The following is a 22,073-nucleotide window of genomic DNA, read 5'->3' on the forward strand; positions in this document are numbered from 1 at the left end:
TTCTGTCAGAACACCGTTGGATTCCTCGTAGCCACCAAGCTCTGATATCTTAAACCTGCAGGGGCGCAAAACAAAGTTGAGTGGGTCAGCAAAACAAACTTATTCATAACCTTCTTTTCTCTTTGAATATACTAACCCCTCGCCGAAAAACAAGTATAGTTTCCCAGAAATAAAGTATATACTCATATACGTAATATATCTCAAATTATGCTAGACAATATGAATGTATGTCATGCCAAGTATCATAACAGAATGCTCATCATCTCTATGTGAATATGATGGAATAACATATAATCAATTCAACATTCGGCTATAAACATAGCTCATACTCTTTCATTCTAATCAACTCATCATAATCAACTCAGCCCTCGGCTGCATATATAGTTCATAATCTCAAACTCAATAACTGAACAACTGAACCTGACCACGAGTCGGAACCACCTAAAGTGGTCTGTACGACAGGCCTGGGTGTAACGTATATGTACGCTCTAGTGCTACGATCACGTGAAGGCTGTGCGAATAATCGCGGGTCACCTACGAGTCGGAACCACCTAATGTGGCCTGTACGACAAGCCTGTGCACCTAGCTTGGATCCAAGCTGAGCATGGGGTGCGGGAGGTGAACATCACGTGAAGGACTGTGCCCTACTCAGGGCGGGAGCACTAACACCGGGGGTGCAGGTTATGAGCTCTCTAAGCATCTCAAACTATATCTCAATCATATTTCAATCATATCACAATTGTATAATTCATCATATTTCAATCATAACTCAATCATATTCCAATCGTATCTCAAAGGTATTTCATACGTATATCAAATGTATTTCAAACGTATATCAAATGTATTTCAAAGGTAGCTTACCTGGGCCTCCTCAGCACCATGCAACAGTATGCATAATTATGGTAATGCACATATTAAAATATGATGCATATATGACAGGATATTTAATTCGTATTTCTTTTAAAATACATTTTCTGGGAAATACGTCAAGCATACGTATATATATACTGAAAAATAACTGCCCACTCACAGATAAGTAGCCGGTTCGTAACCCTCACGCCTAGTTTGGTTACATTCGTCATTCGTACCAGTTTCACCTATAAAAGAATAATTATAAAATCATCATTTAAACGCACATACACAAACATTCGTCAATAACTTTCTCATACGTTGCTCAAATTGGGTGTGTGAATATACCACGGTGATCTACACGACGTCACGAACACATGACAATTTTTAGAACTCAATTTGGAGCTCTCACGTGCCCTCACACGCCCTGTATACGCGCTGCCCACACGCGCGTCTTCTTCCTCGCGTCGCCGGACTGGTTTTGCCGGAGGTGGGTGTTTTGCCGGAATTTCTGGGTAAACTTCAAAGTGTCATAACTTCTTCATTTCTTAACCATTTTCGACGTCCTTTATATCAAAATGAAGGTATTGATGAGACGAACACATCCATACCTGCCTCGACCCCTAACGCGCCGTGGATTCGCCGGAAAAAGCCTCGAAAGCTCCGGCCAAACTTTGAACCAAGCTTTCCCGACGTCCAAATTTGTCCAACGAAGCACTCCGAGGCTCCTTGGGACCTCACTAAGACATCCACAAGCTTCAAAAGTCCAAAAACATGCTAGTTTAAGTTTGCATGAATTGTACCTAAATCGGACTACCTCGAATCGACATGAAAACGTTAGAGTTCTTACCTGAAAATGGTATGATCGTGCTCCTCTCAACCTCACGAGTTCAATGGTGTAGTTGGTTCCCTCGATCTACCAAGGTTTGGGTGATTTGTGTGTTGTCCGTACGTTTTTGAAGAAAGAAGAATGATGGAGGACTCGGGGAGAGAGAGAGAGAGAAGCGACAGAAAAGAGACAGAGGGAGAGGGAATCACGGGAGAGGTAGAGACAGTGTGTGTGAGTGTGTGTGTGGTCCAACACATGCCACACCACACAAACAACGCTAAACGTAAATGTAACGAACTAGGGGTAAAAATGTAAATTCACACATACGTTTTTATAATCTCGGGACGGGATGTCACAACCTACCCACCTTAATAGAATTTCGTCCCGAAATTCAAAACAACCAAATATAACCCCTAGTGATCGAAGAACAATCTAGGATACAAATCCCTCATCCGATCTTCTGTCTCCCTTGTAGCTTCCTCGACTGAATGATTCCTCCACAAAACTTTCACTAAGTTCACCGTCTTGTTCCTCAGAACCTTTTCTTTCCAATCGATGATCGTCACCGGTTCCTCGTCGTAAGTCAAATCCGGGCTAATCTCCAAAGGTTGAACCGGAAGAGACTACTCAGAATGTTCAAGTAATTAAGTCTAACTTGAAAGTGGCCCAGGATCGGCAGAAGAGCTTAGCAGACAGGTATGCTACTGATCGAGTATATAAGGTTATTGATTAAGTATTCTTGAAGCTATCGCCTTGGAAAGGAGTAGTAAGGTTCGGGAAAAAGGGTAAGCTGAGCCCTAGGTACATCAGACCTTATCAGATCACCGAGTGAGTTGGTGAGGTTGATTACAGGCTTGAGTTGCCTTCAGAACTGGCTAAAGTGCATAATGTATTTCATGCTTCGATGCTCCGTCATTACGTTGCAGATCCATTGTATGTGATTCCGGTTCAACCTTTGGAGATTAGCCCGGATTTGACGTATGACGAGGAACCGTTAACAATCTTAGATTGGAAAGAGAAGGTTCTGAGGAACAAGACGGTGAACTTAGTGAAGGTTTTGTGGAGGAATCATTCAGTCGAGGAAGCTACATGGGAGACAGAAGATCGGATGAGGGATTTGTATCCTAGATTGTTCTTCGATCACTAGGGGTTATATTTGGTTGTTTTGAATTTCGGGACGAAATTCTATTAAGGTGGGTAGGTTGTGACATCCCGTCCCGAGATTATAAAAACGTATGTGTGAATTTACCTTTTTACCCCTAGTTCGTTACATTTACGTTTAGTGTTGTTTTGTGTGGTGTGGCATGTGTTGGACCACACACACACACTCACACACACTGTCTCTATCTCTCCCGTGTTTCTCTCTCCCTCTGTCTCTTCCCTCTCTCTCTCTCTCCCGAGCTCCATTCTTTCTTCTTCTTCCTTCGAACTTGTACAGACGAACACCAAACTCACCCAAACCACCATAGATCGAAGGAACCAAGAGCATTTTTGGACTCGTGAAGCTCGTACGAGTGCAACCATACCATTTTCAGGTGAGAAATCCTTCGTTTTCATGTCGATTCGAGGTAATCCGTTTTGAACACTATTCATGCAAATTTAATCTAGCATGTTTTTGGACCTTTGAAGCTTGTAGATGTCTTAGTGAGGTCCCAAGGAGCCTCGGAGTGCTTCGTTAGACGAGTTTGGACGTCGGGAAAGCTTGGTTCAAAGTTTGGCCGGAGATTTCGGGGTTTTTTCCGGCGAATCCACGGTGAGTTATGGGTCGAGGAAGGTATGGATGTGTTCGTCTCGTCAATACCTTCATTTTGATATAAAGTACGTCGAAAATGGTTAAGAAATGAAGAAGTTATGACACTTTGAAGTTTACCCAGAAATTCCGGCAAAACACCCACCTCCGGCAAAACCAATCCGGCAACGCGAGGAAGAAGACGCGCGCGTGGGAAGCACGTGTACAGGGCGCGTGAGGGCGCGTGAGAGCTCCAAATTGAGTTCTAAAAATTGTCACGTGTTCGTGACGTCATGTAGATTACCGTGGTATATTCATACACCCAAATTGAGCAATGTATGAGAATGTTATTGACGAATGTTTGTGTATGTGCGTTTAAATGATGATTTTATAATTATTCTTTTATAGGTGAAACTTGTACGAACGACGAATGTAACCAAACTAGGCGTGAGGGTTACGAACCGGCTACTTATTGGTGAGTGGGCAGTTATTTTTCAGTATATATATACGTATGCTTGACGTATTTTCCAGAAAACGTTTTTTAAAAGAAATACGAATTAAATATCCTGTCATATATGCATCATATTTTAATATGTGCATTACCATAATTATGCATACTGTTGCATGGTGCTGAGGAGGCCCAGGTAAGCTACATTTGAAATACATTTGATATACATTTGATATACGTACGAAATACATTTGATATACGTACGAAATACAGTTGATATACGTATGAAATGTGATTGAGATATGTTTGAGATACAATTGTGATACGATTGAGGTATAATTGTGATATGATTGAGATGTTTAGAGAGCTCATAACCTGCACCCCCGGTGTTAGTGCTCCCGCCCTGAGCAGGGCACAGTCCTTCACGTGATGTTCACCTCCCGCACCACATGCTCAGCTTGGATCCAAGCTAGGTGCACAAGCCTGTCGTAAAGACCACATTAGGTGGTTCCGACTCGTAGGTGACCCGCGATTATTCGCCCAGTCTTCACGTGATCGTAGCACTTATTTACACCCAATCCTGTCGTACAGACCACTTTAGGTGGTTCCGACTCGTGGGCAGGTTCAGATATTGAGATTGAGATTTGAGCTCTATATGCAGCCGTACAGGTCACGTTAGGTGACTCCGACGGCCAGATTACATGAGGTTGATATGATTATACCTGAGCGCTTGCATATTATTATGAGATTTCGGCATGGCATATTATTGAGCACGTTTGACATATTATCGAGAATGTTGGGCATATTTGAGCATGATTGGTATACCCTTGAGCATGTTTGGCATATTTATACATACGTATATATGTTCATTTTCTGGGAAACTATACTTGTTTTACGGCGAGGGGTTAGTATATTCAAAGAGAAAAGAAGGTTCTGAATAAGTTTGTTTTGCTGACCCACTCAACTTTGTTTTGCGCCCCTCCAGGTTTAAGATATCAGAGCTTGGTGGCTACGAGGAATTCAACGGTGTTCTGACAGAATGGACAAAAATTAGGACTCACCTTTGGGTGTTTCATCTTAGAAATTGTATCTTTAAAGCTTCCGTACTGTGTAAATGGTTACGTCACTCTCACGTGACGGCCAACATGCCCTCCTTCGGGACGGGGTGTGTCAAGTCGCCTTTGTCTTTCTACTTTAGCCTGAATTAGGCAGGTTCGAGTTTTCTCTCCTGGTCATCTCCATGGTGTTTTGGATACGCAACTTAGGTCTCGTTTGACAATTCGGACTGTACTGACTATTTCAGTCAAACATGATAAATAGTCATCAAATAGCACTGACTAAATTAGTCGAGCATTTGGTGCAGCATCGGACTAATGACCATATTAAGAGGTCGGCCTATATATATATATATATATATATATATATATATTTATTTATTTATTTATTTATTTAATTACTTGTTAATAGTATTTTTAAATGAGTCAAATTAAAAATAAATAAAATAAAATAAAAAGCACAAATGTGTTTCTAAAATAAAAATTCACAAAAATAAAAAACCAAAAGCAAAAGAAATTAGAGAAAGACGAACGGGAAGAAGAAATGCTCAAAGATTTGGGATCCTTTGAAACCCATACTAACACGGAGTGCTCAGAGATTTAGAAATTAAAATAGAAGAGAAATATTCTCGTAAATTATTGAGAATAACAGATCCATCAAATAGAAAAATTATAGACTGAAGGATACAAGACATGGAGGGAAAAAGAGAAAAATAAAAGAAAAAATTGAAAATTTCAGGGGGAGGAACATGATGAAAATGAAACGCATCAAATCCCACCCTCTTCCCACTAATTGCAAATGCGTGTTATGCAATCCAACAAGGGTTTTGAACTTCCCAAAAAATTGAAAGAAAACCAAAAAAGAGAACTGGGCAACACATGGGGAAGATCTGAAATGAAAAGAGAGAGATAGGAGAGCAGGGTTGGCGACGATTGGCTTTGGAATGCTTGCCGGAATTTGCTCCGATTGTTGACATGGTTGGTCTAGTCAGAGGATAGATTTTGGGTTCATGGAAGAAGAACGAACAACGAAGGAAGATAAACCGACTAATTATCCTTGCCTTTTGGGGTGTTTAGTTAGTAGGCGTGTACTGGATAAAACAAGTGGGTCTGGACTATTAGTCATGTGGCTATTTAATACAAAGGTGGGCCATACATCGTACTATTTATTATATCTGATATTTTATACAACCTGCCGAACGAAACCTTAATCTCATTTGGGTATCGGACGAGTCACTGAAATCTCATTCAATAATTCTCGTTCTTTGGCATCCTCCTTTGTTCATGGGGTCAAAATGAATACGGATGATCTTGCTAAGGATAACTCGGGTCATGTGGCTTATGATGTGGGGTTGACTCATACATGAAGATCAAAAAAAAAAAAATTATGGCTTGAAAGTAATTCTTACTGTGATCTCTTACTTTGCTTCCAGATTCCTTTATTTTTACCAACTATCCCCTAAAATTTTATACTTTGTAAAATCCCCCTATCTTTAGATTTTCAAAATTTTCATCCAACATCTTGTCTATCTTTGCATGCGTTGTCCAAGTGAGAGACTTCGGAGAAAAATGTTATTTTGTCCCTCACCCATTCCTTCAACAATTTCTACCTTTCTTCTTTTCCATCTAATTCTTAGTTGGGCACAAAATGACTTGCTCACTCTCAGAAGTTTCTCACGTGAACATATGTGACAAAAATAGATGGAATGTTGGATTGGAAAATTCAAACATCTAATTGTAACGGGAGATTGGGCTGATTATAAAAGTTTAGGTGGGTAATTGACTTAAATAAATGTGTAGAGGGAAAATTGGCAGTGTCTTACAAGTTAAAGGGACAAATTGACAAAATATAATAACGAGGTAGACGATAATTACCATTTTATAAATATTGAAAATATATAAATCAAAATTGAAAATGTTTTAATTAGCTAAAAAGAGTATGTGAACGATTTTCTTTTTGGATAAAATTTGTAGCCAATTTTCTAAAGAATTTGGTGGTGGCTAAGCTGACCACGTACTGTGAAGAATGGGCAATACTTAGGTCCAGTATCTCTTCTATTATGAACAATATGAAAAATCGCTTGTTGGAAAAGCTTCCAATTGACAGAATAAGGCGTGTTGTAATATTGGGGTCCTAAGTTCTAACCAGTCAAATTCAGAGAATTATAAGCAAGCAATCTGAAGTTGAGACATGAGAATTTGCCCGGCGTTTAAGTTGTGGACTTCTAGAGGAAGAGGAGAGTACGAATTAATATGCAGCAAGGTGTGCATGGAAGTCATGGAACGGAAACAAAATCAAGCAGAAGCTTCCGAAAAAAAACGAAAGCCAAAAGATAGAAAAATCGTAGAGTGAAGGTCGCATTCTTTAATACGAGTTTTTTCTTTCCTTAATATGAGTTATTTTGTTTTTTGGTTAATGAAAGTATAGGGGGGCACCGACGACTATGGTGACTGCAGATTTGGGTTTCTAGAAAAGGAGGGAGGGAGCGTGGGAGAGAGGCTATAAGATACGTTATTTGCAAATGGCATAATGAGTATACCTCTTTAACGGGGGAATGCAATTATAATTCTTCCAAGAACAATATAAAAAAATTCCTAATTTTTTGGATGTGTTTTGAACTTATTCTGATAAAAGAATTTCAAGTTATTTGCTAAAATTAATCAACTTTTGTATTTTATAGTAAATTTCGTATGTACTTTATTCAGGGAGCTCTACTTAATTATAGTGACAAAAAAAATAATCACAAAATATGTTTCATAGGATTCAACTAGTTTTGAATCATTTTAAGGAGAGACAAAAGCTTAATTTCCAATAAACCTAGCTCAAAAATAAGCAAACTAAAATTTTAAAATCCTAATCATGCCGCCAATGAACTTGTTACTTAACCAAACCAAAATTACAATATCTATAAAAACTTCAAACTGATTTTAGATCCATAAAAATTAATTTCTATAAGATCAGTTTCACAATTCACGCACTTTTGCAAGATTAGTTTCAAATTTTTTTGCACTTCTGCAAAATCAGTTTCAAGATTCCTGCACTTTTGCAAGAGGGAGAAAGAGAGAGTTCAAAAAAAGGAGGATAGAAGTACCAAGAAAGAAAGAGAGAGAAAGAGATAAGGACATAGAAAGACATCTTCAAATATAGACAGGTAAAATTATAAATGCAAAGACAATTAAAAAAACAACTATTATATCATTTTTATATACAGGAGTGGTTCGGATCAGGATCTCAATTTGAAAATGTTAACCCGAATCTTGAAAAATTCATTTTCGGAACGGGATTTCCAAAACCAAAACCGAATTGAAATTTCGATATTCCTAAATTTCGGGATTCCTGAAATTTTTTTGAGATTTCGTTACGGTTCGAGTATAATTTTCAATATATGAAACGACAACATCTTGCTCAGAAATTCAACATCTAATTGCAGAAATCCAACATGCATGCTAAAAAATCCAACCAATTCGAGTGCAGAAATCAAACATACATTCTCAGAAATTCAAATTACTCAAATCGAGAAATCTAAATCCAATTGCAGAAATCCAAACCCAAATTCAAAAACAAATAAATAAAAAAAAAAAATCGAGATTTCAGTACGGTTCGGGTATAATTTTCAATATATGAAACGACAACATCATGCTCAGAAATTCAACATCTAATTGCAGAAATCCAACATGCATGCTCAAAAATCCAACCAAATCGATTGCAGAAATCAAACACGCATTCTCAGAAATTCAAATTACTCAAATTGAGAAATCCAAATCCAATTGCAGAAATTCAAAAACAAATAAAATAAAATAAAAATTAATCTGACCTGAAAGTTATGAAATGGAAATTGAAAATATTATTTCCGACCCGATGTGTCCAAATGTCAACTAATTTAAATGCCTTGTCGAAACAAAAAACTAATTTAAATGTCAACTATATGATTTTGGTGTAGCAGTTATGGTTATGAATCTTTTTATGATTCACAAGCATGAATTAGCAAGTGCCCTTCACATAGTTTGCTGGCATTTCTCTAATATAGATGGGGTCTTTATACAAAGACAATTGCTCAATTCTTGTCAGTTTCTGCTTGTCAAACGTTTCAAAACTAAACATGTACTCTTTTTTACAAACACCTCTCATACTAATTAAGTAAAAAGTCTAAACATGTGACTTACACAGTTTTGTTTAGAAAGTATTTTTAGTAGGGCGATAGTGTTAGCACAGTTTTGTTTAAAAACGTATTTTTGGTAGAGCAATAGTGTTAGCGAATAAGACAGTTATAATTGTTAGGGGAGAGATGAATCAATGAGGACCAAACCAACACTAGTGCATAGACATGTAAATGTTTTCTGCCACATCAACTTGCTAGGAAGACAGGAATCAGCAAGCAAAAATGCACCCACAGGAAAAATATGGTTCCCAAATGGGACTTAACAACAACAACAAAGCCTTTTCCCACTAAATGGGACCTAAGATCCAATAAAAAAATATGGGACCGGAAACCCCCTTCAAACAAACCTTCATTATATATATATAAACTAAACCAACCGTGTCAAACCAAGTTTCATGGATACGACCTTCACAGGGTGCGGCTTTGTTTGGACTTGAAAGTCATTGCAGCATACATGCTTTGAACATTTCATCCCCTTCTTCTTCTCTATTTGTTTGGAGTATTTAAATTAACAAATTTTCTCTGTGCTTTCTTTCATCTCTTTCATTAATTCCTCCATTGATGCTGATCCATTTTCCCCCCAAGAAAACATAGAAATTATGGCTTCTGGAGGATCAGCATCCAGCCGTTCACTTCAAGACACACCCACCTGGGCTTTGGCAGCAGTTTGCTTTGTGTTCATATTTCTCTCTCTATTTATAGAGCACTTGATCCATCTCATTAGCAAAGTATGTACATATTACCCTTCGTAAGATATTACCATCAAATTTGTTGAAAAGAGTCATATGGTTTTTGAAAGTGGTTTCACTGATTTCAAAATTTCTTTAATTTGATCATACGTATTTTGGTGCAGTGGCTCAAAACTCACAGAAAGACAGCCTTGTTCGAGGCCGTAGAGAAGCTCAAATCAGGTAAGTTATTTCAGTTTGTTGGTATATTCATTGAAAAATGATCGAACTCGCCTATCCTAATTATTCTGACTATTCATTCAACGTCGGCAGTTTAATGCAGAATGTATGTTCTAGTTGATAATTTATAGAATTTGCTGAATCAAATTTTTATTTTTTTTGGTGCAGTGCTTATACTCCTGGGATTTATGTCACTAATTTTGACAGTATCACAAAGATCCATATCCAAAATATGCATACCCACAAAAGTTGCATATACCATGCTTCCCTGCAGAAAAAAAGCACCAACAAAAACCACCAAAGCACTTGGTTTTGAGCAAATATCAGTAGAAAGAATGCTTGCAGCAGCTGATACCAGTGAGGATCACTGTGAAACCCAGGTATGCTAATTATTAAGTATTTTGTTTTGATTTATATTTATATTTATATTTTTAGGATGAAAATTAAGGGTAGTTGTATTTTCTCCTTTAATTTAGTTTTATTTAATTAAAAAAATTTGGGTTTGCAGGGAAAGACCTCGTTTATATCTCAAGGGGGCCTCAATCAGCTCAACAATTTCATCTTTGTTTTGGCAGTTATGCAGATTGTGTATAGTGTTCTCACCATGGCTTTAGGAAGGGCCAAGGTATGCTACGCACCTTTATATATATACATACATATATATATATATATTTATTATTATTATTATTATTATTTTGCTATAATGCCTCTGACATTTGTAAGGATAAGGGAAAAAGTTTGATAGCTCTTACGGTCTTACCCCACAAAATTGATATAAATGTTTTAACTTAGGTGTATGGTACTTTTAGAATTGTCTTTATCTACACATGCAAGAGCTCAACACATCCACCACTGTGGAAAAGACCACTTGCAAGAGTTGTCATTTTTTGTTTTTTTTTTTTTTTTGTAAATATAATTTTTGTCCAATAAAGGCATCCTGCTAGACCAACGACGTTGAGAGTAAAAACCGTGTAACATGCACAACAATTGATCGTTCAATAATTGTCTACGAACAACAGTTTGGATGTTTATAGATCGCACCCAATGTTCTTCTAACCACACCCCCCATTAACAATGACCTCACCTTCAAGGAGCAGGTTTGAGAATCTGGTTGTTAAAAATAGTAAATCTTATTTAAATTTTTACACATTGACTTTTTTAAGATTTTGAGAATGCATCCCAACATGAAACTCAAAAGAATTAGGGAACGAAGTCCTTGTTGTACATGGAAAATTTTGCACTTTTGGGTGTGTGAAGTCAATTGCATGTACCCCATGAGGCAGTTGGGGAAGCTTTGAGAATTGAAAAGCAGAAAAAATGCATTAAGATTCGGATCACACACATTCCCCTCCAATTTTAAATTAATCATACGTCATTTCATAGTTAAAGGAAGAGTATATAGTTTTTCAATATTATTCTAATCCTATTTGTGTTACATATATATTATGTTACTACATGTTAATTAATTATAAAAATATTGTGGTAGCAAGTACACAAGTCGGCGGGCACTTCAATTTGTTGTGTTCTAAATCGTTCATCGAAAAATCATTAAAAACATATATTCTAGACTTGCAATCCGAGTAGCAGATCAAAATGTTTAGCTATCAGTAGCATTCGAGTCAGATCTAACCAATAGATCCTGTAGCTTTCCTGTTTTCTCTATTCCGGCATTAGAATGTTCTGATCCCTGAATGAATTTCTTAGTTCAACATTGAGCCAGCCCCGCTTTCCTCTCCCGCGGCATGAGCTCATTCACCAATTCCGAACTCCCATCCTGCCACTTAAGCACCTTGTGATTGTTGAGAAGATCATTACGAGCCTTTTCCTAGAATGTTTTTGTAGACATCGAAATTTTCATGGTGGATCAGGACGAGAATGAATCCGGGAATCCAGGGCATACTAATCCTGAAGCTTCCGCTCTCCTCTGGGAGGCTTTTGTTAGAATTTGAATTTAAATGGGAGATTTGTGTGCAATGACCTCACAACTTCTTCAAGAAGAAGTTACAGTACAGAGAATGAAGAATGATGAAAGAGAGAGAGACTGCAAGCAGAGAATGTGACTGCAAATTTTCATTCACACGCACAACATGAGCTTGCTAGCAAGAGTGTGAAGAATCCCACACACTTCGAACGGTGACATAGTTTTGGCAGTATTCAAGTTTACATGAAAGCAATTTCAGTCTTCCATCTTACATCCTATATAAGATGAAGATACATGGCACCTCACTTACTTAAGACCTATAAGACTTAAATAAGTAAAATTACATTTAAACCTGAGCTAATTACTCCAGCAATGTAAGCTAGGATTAATACAAACACTTAGCACATCAGTTCACGATTTATGCTTCAACAGCATTTAGTTAAATGACAGAGCACTTTTTTTACAACTATTATTAATTTAGGGGTTTTTTTTTTTGGCTACTTGGGTAACTGGTTTTGTGTTCAAATAAACTAATAGATGAGGCGTTGGGAGGCATGGGAAAAAGAAACTCAGACAGTGGAATACCAGATGGCAAATGGTAAGATAAACAATGACACAAATTCTTAATTTGATTCTTTAGGTGTAGTCTTAATTCGTTTTTGTGTAAACTAATCTAGCTTAATTTGTTTAATTTATGCCATGATCCGATTTCAATAAAATACAGCAGCTAATCCAACCCTGTTTTATTTCAATACTCAACTTTTGGGTGTAGATCCTAATCGGTTTAGGTTTACAAGGCAGACAACATTTGCTCTTAGACATATGAGTTCCTGTACAGGAAGTGGAACATCTGTTGGATTGTGGATTGTGAGTTGATTTCTTTTCACTTTAGGGGTTAATTAGGAACGGAGAGGAGGCACCTCTTAACTATTTATTAAATTTTGATTATTTTATTCTGGTTTTTCTGCAGAGGTGCTTCTTCCGGCAGTTTTTCCATTCAGTGGAAAAAGTTGATTACCTCACTCTGCGTCATGGTTTCGTTTCCGTGAGTATAATTAAATGCATAAACAAATAACTAAATAAGACACAAAACCATATCATTCAGTTCACTGTTATTTAGTTATCGTTTCTCACATTTCAGTAGTTCATATCTAAACTATGTTTTTCACAAATTTTGCAGACTCATTTTCCAACAAACAACAATGCATTCGATTTCCAAAAGTATATACAACGATCACTGGAGGATGATTTTAGAGCTGTCGTCGGAATCAGGTTGCCAACTGTTAATTTTTTTAATTTTTAATTTTTCATCAATTTTTTTGCTATTATTATCTACAATTAAAATACTGATAACATACAATCATATCTTTCACATCCATACATATATACATACATACATACATACATATATATATCACCTATGTAACCGGTATGTTCATATTCCATTTATGTGAGATATTCAATCAACGACTCCTTTTATAACAACTTCCTAAATATTGTGCGACTCCTTTTATAACAACTTCCTAAATATTGTGTGTTTGTGAAATGCATCGCTTGGCAGCCCTTTCATGTGGTTTATGGTCGTCATCTTCATCCTCCTCGACGTGCATGGTAATTAAGCAGCAACCAGTTTAATATACTTATTCAACATAGAAGTTTCAATTCTGGTTGGTATTAATTAATTTTATGAACTTAAACAGGTTGGCAGGTGTATCTCTGGGTATCATTTGTGCCACTGATTGTATGTACTAATTCTTAAACTAGCTCTTTCTAATCGTGGGTTTATTTTACTAATTCTTGTATGAATTAAGGGCTAATTAAGGATTATGTGCTCGTAGATAGTGCTAGTTCTTGGAACCAAACTTGAAGTAGTAGTGGCAAACATGGCTCATCAACTTCATGACCAGCATAATGTGATTCAAGGAGCTCCTCTAGTACAACCAAAGGACAGTCACTTCTGGTTCAATCAACCGCGGTTCGTCTTGACTCTTGTACATCTCACATTGTTTATGGTAAATATTGATCTTCTTTCTTAATTCCGGATGAGTACGTACTAATGCCTAATTAATCACTTCAGTTATTACTATGATCAAATCAACTGACATGATTCAACTTTTCAGAATGCTTTTGAACTTGCTTTCTTCATATGGGTCACGGTATGTCGTATTAATCCTCACTTGTTCGTTTTATTTAGTTAGAAATGTGAACAATTGACAAACAACTTCTTATGTTATACCATATATATATTATTCTTGACAATGTGACAATATAACATGTCAGACTGTTTAGTAAAACTACAGTATTCCTGTTTAGTCGACTGAACTAGTACTCAAGATAAAAGTCTTAGAGTTTCAATGAAAATTAAGATAAAACTAACTTACCTCTCCTTTCTTAATTATTTTCAGGTGCAATTTGGGATACACTCCTGCTACCATGAACACATACATATTATAATTGTACGAGCGGTTTTAGCGTGAGTACCAACGCTCATCTTCCTCTACTTTTATTCTCTTCATCTACATATTCACACTCAATTTTGCACATATGTGTGTCATTGTACAAATCAGGATGCTACTTAGTATTGTTCCACTAAAAGTAAATTGTTCACAAATTTCTGTAGGGTGACGGTTCAAGTGATGTGCAGTTACATTACTCTTCCTCTCTATGCTCTAGTGACCCAGGTAATGCATGCCTTTACGTGCATATGCGCATATATTTGCTTTCTCTTGTCAGATACATGTTTTGTTTCAAGCTATCAAACTGAATCACAGATTCGAATGCAAATCTAATTCATCAGCAGTTGAAGTTAACAGTTTGATAGCAGAACATATCGTTTGAGATCAGTAGAAAATATAACCCTCGTTAATGTACACCTAAACTCGGGTTATGCATGCAGATGGGATCAAATTTCAAGAGTGCAGCAGTGCTTGAAGAGCAAACAACAAATGTTATAAAGCAGTGGCATGCTGATGTGAAGAGAAAGAGGAAAAATAAATCACACTATACACAATCTGGTCATTACGAAGATTCATCTACGGTGGGAAGCAGCTGGGAAATCATGAATACCCCAGATTTTTCTTCTCATCGTCCCCAACTTTCTTTCCCTGAAATGAACCACAGTCACCCTAGAGAAACTGAGAATTTTTATGGTAACGAAGAAATTGTTGAGGATCATCAAGAAAGGGTTGGACAAAATGAAATTGAACTAGCTAGTAATGCTTCATCTACTGAGGTACATATAGGAATGCCGGAGGTCACCAGAACACAAACTTAAACATTTTATTGGCAAAAAAGAAAAAAAAAAAAAAAAGCAAGTATGATAAATAGGTTAGCCCATTAGAGGATTGGAGTTTCTCTAATCAATTTTAGCATATCTGTATAATTGGTAGTTTACATTTCTCTTTTTTTTTTCCCTCAAGTTTAATAAGCCTTTAAATTGTAACTTCCAATCTTATGATGAGCTCCAGATTTTAATTTTTGAATGCTTTGGTATCCCTATGTATCCATTAATTAACGTAAAATATTTGGCTCTTTACATGAGTAATAAGAATTTATCATTGCAGATAAATTACAGCATGATATGTGGGTAAAACCTTTTTCTTTTGCATATTTTACTAAGTTATTTTACATGTGTCAGACTGTGATTTGTATATAAGAAGGAATGCCTCCTTATATAAACGATTCAAGAACAATCCTTATCCTTAATTAACAGCTTATAAGGTAAAATTTTAAGTTTTGCTGGGAACAACGGAATTGGCTTGCAACTCTAGAAGTTGAGCTCGTTTGAATTTACTTTTAAAATGACTGAAAGTGCTTTTCGTGAAAATGTTTTTGGAACCAATTCTTAGTAAAAATGCAAGTAAATTTTGAAAAAACACTTTGTGTTTTTTGAACCAAAAAACATTTTCTCTAAAAGTACTTTCAATCATTTTAGAAGTACATCCAAATGAGTTCGTAGCTTTGTTTGCCCAATTCCCTAATTTAAAGACTAAAAATGAACATAGATTACAGGAAATCTCGTTTCTCTCCACTTTGGTGAGAGACTCTCTCTGTGACATTTTTCTCACCATGGTGTGAGTGGTTACCCTTTCGTCAATTTCCTATGCTACCGGCCCTAGCTATGGCCAGGGTCGCTGGTTGTCCCTTCTTTTACTCTTTTCTTTTTCCTTCCTATTGCTGTTTTCCCCTGGCTATCCTTCCCAACCAATAGTTGCTGTTTTCCCCTTACTTTATGGTTGCTGTTTTCCTTCCTTACCAATAGTTGTTGATCTTACTCGACTAAGCCCTCAAATCCGTTCTTTTCCTTCTTCTAATCCTTGCTATCCATCCATCTTCACGTCCTTTATCCATCCTCCCAATCCAATCTATCCCTTCACTCACTTCGTTCTCACCTACTTGGCTATGTCTTTCATCAATTCTATCTCAACTCAAGTCTGCAATCATTATTGACTAGGATTTGTTGCCGTCCATTAGAAAGGTGTGTACAGTTCTCGTATCCACACCGGCTCGAGTGTTCACACCGCCACAACCGTCTCTCTGCCTTTGTTGGCAGTTTCGCTCGTGGGAATCCCACTGCTTCTTTGGCTTCTTTTAATTGGTGGCTGCGATCAGAGAGGTGCTCTTTACTGGATGATAGAGTGAGAGTCTTCCTTCCTTCTATCTCTAGCGTTGTTTGGTTGGATTTATGGCGTTTGTTGGGTCTGTGGTTCGTGCTGGTAGTGAGGTGCTGTTGCGACGACGGTGGTGGCAGTCTGGTTTTGGGCCTCAACTCTTATTGGGCTCTTTGTGTTTCGCTTGGAAGGTCCACTTTTTCATTGTGTTTACTTTGTTTTGAGCCTTTGTGTAAATTTTGCTGTTGGATAAAGATTACCCTAGTCCAAACAAAGCAATGGCATTGCATAAGAGGAATTTGGCATTTTAAACTAATTCATTGCCAAGCCGGTCGACCCCAAGAATCATACGGTTTGGTTTAAGGATTTGAGCCTATAAGACTGAGACGGAACAAATTTTAAATGGCCCAACTAATTGTTACATGTGAACACATCTGCTAATGGTTTGACAAAAAAAATAAAAATAAAACACACATCTACGAATGGTGTACTTTCGTTGATGCCAATTTGACAAAAGGAGAAAGTTTTGTTCGGGAGAAGGACTTGCATGAATCGGGCTAAGTTGTTCTCTTAGGCCAGTGCCGACACATAGAGCAGCCTTCCCACGGAGCTGGACACAATATGTGGCGTCTCATTGAGAGTGATGCCTTATACATCAACGTCATATAAGAATTTCTTCCAAAAGCGTTCCATACAATTAAAAAAATAAAAGACAAAAGAAAAATCATTACTAATATAGTCTAGTGTTATTCCTTGTTACATATAGATGAGAAATCTCAAATTCGAGTTTCATAAATGAGAGAGTCGTTGCTTAACTTTTGATGTCCCTTTGTTTGGCTTTGTCCAAATCATCTTCTCTCAGTATCGTTGTATTACAATACAGGAAACAGAAGACAAACCTTATACAAAATTATTGACTTTAAAAATGCATCAGGGCAAGAAACATCAATCAGCTCCAAGATGTCCAATCATAAGATAAAAAACTACGGCAAGAAAGAAACCTTTGCTAGAAGAATCAAACATGTCGTGCTAGATAAGAGACAAGGGCAATGGCCCCTTGCCAATTTACGACAATTAATACAAAGGCCCACAGGCCCAAAGGCAGACCGAAAACACCAACCATTTTGGTGTAGAAATTGGAATCAATCAATCAAATCTTGGTGCGACAAAACATATGGTTAAAGTTGGAGACCCACTTGTGAAAGAAAATTATTAAAAACATGTTGGAGATTAGCTTTCAGCCTTGTTTGACTCGGATTGTTGCTATTGGGCCACTGGGACATCACATGAAGTTTATCAAGTATTTACATCACTCTCTCATGTTTATGAAATTACACATGTAGCCCTAAGGTTTAAAATCACTTTCACGCAACCGCTTTCGTCAAAACTCCAGTGAAAGTTGCTTGATTTAGTATTAAAAAAATACCTTTTAGGGTGTGTTTGGGTGAGAGACTTCCAAATTGCAAGGCAATTAGAAAAAGAAAGAAGAAATGGATCACAAAAAGTAAGATGGGTGGAATCGGAAAATACATTCATGAACATTAATTACAAAGACATATGATAGGGATTTGTAAATGGCTCCTTCAAAGTAATCATTTGCAGATCTCTTTATCATACGTTTTGTAATGTTTGTATGGTACATTTTTAATCCCCTCATATTAAACTTTTTGTGATCCAAAAATTTAAAAGTTTCTTACCCAAACATACCCTTAAGTACAAACGTACCCTTGTATTTATAAGTTTGATGTTTTCTATTTTCAAAATTGGTGATGAGTTTTAGTTATGAAATGAATGGGTTTTTTTTCAACTAAGGACGAATTGTAGTTGGCTTGTTTAATTTTTTACGAGTTCGACTTGCGTTAGGTTTTGCTTATTTATATATTATACGAACCGAGTTTAAGTGAGTTTAAAATTTTCAAATACTTTTTCTTTATATAAACATTACAAGAGTTGAGGATTTGACTAAGCCAGACAGTAATGACTTCTGAAGACAAGAGTTTAATGGTTTCACATATTGAACGAAGAATTAGTAGCTATCGAGAAAATAATAGAAATTGTTCTACATCAGCCCTTAAAAAGTCCGTCTCAAATGAGCTTAATTTTTGTAGTGAGTACTTTAAGAGTCACAAAAACGTCTTTTTTCTCATTAGATTGATGACTGGAACTTAGGGGGAGGTTAGGTTATCATACTTGTAGTTTCTTTAGAAATTAAAGAAGATGGAGGACATGATCTCAATCTCTATCTTAAAAAGTAAAGTCAACTTGAAGATGGCCAATCTAAACTTGGTAAAATTACCTAAACGCAATATGTCTAAAACAAAATCTCAAACATGCCCTTTTATTGTAAACAAACTTCTTAAATGTATTTTAGTTCTAGTTGTTTCATGAAAAATATGAGATGCTCACAAGTTTTACAAGCCAAACACACCAATATCATTCAAACTTGATTTGTTTCTTATCGAGCTGAACATAGACTTTATTTGTTTCTTTCGCAAACCAAATTTCACAAGCCAAACAAGATCCAAAATGCCAAAAATCCAATACAAACTCTGAAGTCATTTCAAACCAATTTACAGCCCTAGTTAAAAAGGCCATATTATTAGTTTTGGCACTGTGCCCCGTAATATAAATGTCCCTGCATGGATGACTCGGTCTCCTTTATATACACACACCCTCCCACGCATCTCCCAAATCATGGTCGCCTAAAAGGGCTCAATGGTTCCTACATGTTTGTCGAGTACCACAGCATCTATCCATTGCATTCACACTCCTACATTTAACTATTTGCGTGATGAACAAAAGTTGGTTGCACAAAGTGTATCCTTGTTACACAAATGTTCGAGCGACGGAAACTTCATCACGCAGAATTCGTCGAGCAAAGATTGTGAAGAAAAACTTTGCACGACGTAATAGCATTGGTCGCAAGAATGCGGCGCAACGATTTAGCCTTCGTCGCACAAAATTTTTAGAAACGAATGTGTTCGTCGCACAAAATACCAGGATACAAATGCGGGACAACTAATATTCGTCTCTCGAAACTTTGTGCGAAAACATTGTTACTTGCTAAAATTTTGCAAGATGAAGGTATTTGTCGTGCAAAAAGAAATATATATTTTTAATTTAATTTTTTGTTCTATTTTTTTTTAATTTTGTAATAAAATTAAATTGCAATTAAAAAATGTAATGAAGAGAAAAATAATTTATTTAAATGAATATAAAATGTATGTACAAGGAAAATAATTTGGCGTAATTTACAGGGTCGTCATTCGGAGGCAGCTGGAAGGTCTCGAGGTTGGGGACGGACTCAGAGGTCGAAGGGACAGAGTTATGGGCATGCTTGGGTTGGAGGGGCTCAGATGTCGACGGGGGACGAAGATTCGGGAGACGAATGCCGGACTGACTAAAGGCCTGTACAATCAGTGACATCTGGCTCTTATACGAGGAGAGCTCAGTCTTAAGGTCGGCCATCTCTGCTGTCAAAGCTGTCACCTCAATCTTTGACTGGGATAATGAAGAGGCTCAAGGTTCCTGCCGCCAGGCATTCCCCATCCCCTACAATACGTCACCGGCCTCTGCTCAAGAGTCTAACCCAAGGTCTCTGTAAGGATATGAAACCCCGTATCCTTTGGGGGATCCACAGACTTGAGCGGAGTCTTGGGAGGAAGCTGGGAGGCGGACTCCTAAAAAACCAATTGCCTCTTCTCCATCATCGTTGCATGTGTAATATAACATGAAATATTATTAATAACATTCAAATAATAACCATGATACTTAAATGCGTAGGATAGTAATTACAATTGAAGAATACTTACATAAAGGGACTCGGCCAACTCATCCCCAGGTCGAACATAAACGTTGCTAAAGACATCGATCTCTGGAAATTTTGAACCCCTCTAAATAGAACAAGAGAAGAAAAATGTTAGTACGAAAAAAAAAATTTAACATTATTGCATATTAAAAATTGAATATGAAAAACTTTATTGTTACCTGTCGCCGCGCCTCCATCCTATATGAGAAGGGTCTCGAACCGGAATGGTGGAAAATAGTATTCTTCTCCCAATTGCTCTTGTTGGCTTTCGCCTTCTTCTATTATACAAAAAATAAACGTATTAGTTCTAATTTAAATGAAATATAAAAAAAAATCAATAAACATTAATAAAAAAACCTATAATACTTTTAAACTTAATATAAAAAACGTACCACATAGCTAGGCTCTTGAAAATAACTGCAGAGCCACACCCAATTATCTTCCCAGTCCTCAAACTCCTTCGGGCAACTCTCCTCAAAAGCGACTTGCGGATCATCAAATGTCCCAAAATATTGGTGCAGGTCGCTCTACCACTGCTTATACCGTTCGGCGAAAAGCCTGTTGACGTACGCCAACATATCGTTGCTAATGTGGTCGAAATTGTAGTTCGTCTGCAATGTAACAAATTAATTACATACATTAAGTAATATAAATATATAAAATTTAAAAGGAAAAACAATTAAAAAGTAGGATACTTACCAACAACTGTGCGCGCACCTTCGTCCGCACGTCATCTGGCATTGCCTTCCAAGACTTCCATTACATAGGGCAATAAGTTCAAATGACATGACCAATGTCTCGGGCCAAAGTGCTATGCTGCTCCGCTGTTGATGCAGCCCGATGTCGGTTGTTGTATCCGATTATGATACGTTTGTTGCTCACCCAGGTGACCTTCGCTGTCTTCAATTGGCGACAAGGTCCCCGGGTATTTTTCTTTACTGAAAAAAAAAAAACAGTGAAACAAACACAACAAATTCAACCGAAATTTCAGCAAAACCTCCCCTAAAGTTATAGCAATGCCCAAACCCTGGACAATGTAATGAATAATATATGATATCCAACAACAATCACAACATTTGAATGCTTGAAGGCCAAGTGAAATATTACATAGAGTATATCTAGTTTGTAATCTATCCAGAATCAAAAGCCAACTAAAATTTTTAATCACATGAGAAACATTTAACTTCCACATTCTATTTAGCAACTCAGTTTTTAAGTTATTTGTTGTTACATTATTTTGAATTCAAGTCGCAGGTTTGACAGTAAATCGACCATTGGCATTCATGCTCCAACAAATAGAATCATTTATATCAAACACTGATAATAGAATATGGCAAATTTTATTAGCAATATAAATATTGACAAAATTTAGCATCAGAGATTTATTCGAATAGTTATTGGAAATAAAATGACAAACTCTCAGGTTGCAAAGCTTAATTGATCTTCCTGTATGAGATGGAATAGTCTATATGGAGAAATCACCAAGGCACTATAGAAAAATTCAGTTCTCAGCGTTTATCACATGTTTACCTTTTTGGGACCCCGAGGCATCAATATTGGATGCCGATATGTCAGGCGTGGGGAAGCGGTGACCACGCTTGGCGCTAACAAGTTGTGCCACTAAAGAGGTTGATGACGCTGACACCTGGGAGACCCCAGGACCAACCGGATCAACAGGATCGATCAAATTAACCGACTTGTGGTCCATTTCTGTTGGAGCAGTGGCGGCAGAAGTAGGAGACGAGGGAATCGAACG

The 22,073-nt window shown here is 37.1% G+C and overlaps 1 protein-coding gene across 1 annotated transcript; it reads left to right on the top strand.

Moving 5' to 3' along the window:
* Positions 1-9,578: 9,578 nt before the first annotated feature.
* On the top strand, positions 9,579-15,357 carry LOC137716488 (MLO-like protein 3). Its single transcript, XM_068455944.1, has 15 exons — positions 9,579-9,798; positions 9,924-9,981; positions 10,147-10,358; positions 10,487-10,603; positions 12,437-12,497; positions 12,672-12,766; positions 12,870-12,944; positions 13,080-13,171; positions 13,461-13,510; positions 13,600-13,640; positions 13,738-13,911; positions 14,020-14,055; positions 14,305-14,372; positions 14,520-14,580; positions 14,796-15,357. Exons 1-15 carry the CDS (start codon positions 9,670-9,672, stop codon positions 15,171-15,173), a joined length of 1,647 nt encoding a protein of 548 aa, XP_068312045.1. The 5' UTR covers positions 9,579-9,669; the 3' UTR covers positions 15,174-15,357.
* Positions 15,358-22,073: the final 6,716 nt, after the last annotated feature.

The sequence above is a fragment of the Pyrus communis genome, chromosome 14 (assembly GCF_963583255.1).
Source record: "Pyrus communis chromosome 14, drPyrComm1.1, whole genome shotgun sequence".
Lineage (NCBI taxonomy): Eukaryota > Viridiplantae > Streptophyta > Magnoliopsida > Rosales > Rosaceae > Pyrus > Pyrus communis.

Excerpts from the sequence above, each read along its gene's own strand:
- LOC137716488 (XM_068455944.1), top strand. The coding sequence starts at position 9,670 with ATGGCTTCTGGAGGATCAGCATCCAGCCGTTCACTTCAAGACACACCC. Across the intron at positions 12,945-13,079 it reads TGCGTCATGGTTTCGTTTCC|ACTCATTTTCCAACAAACAA; the intron begins GTGAGTATAATT and ends CAAATTTTGCAG. Across the intron at positions 14,581-14,795 it reads TCTATGCTCTAGTGACCCAG|ATGGGATCAAATTTCAAGAG; the intron begins GTAATGCATGCC and ends TTATGCATGCAG.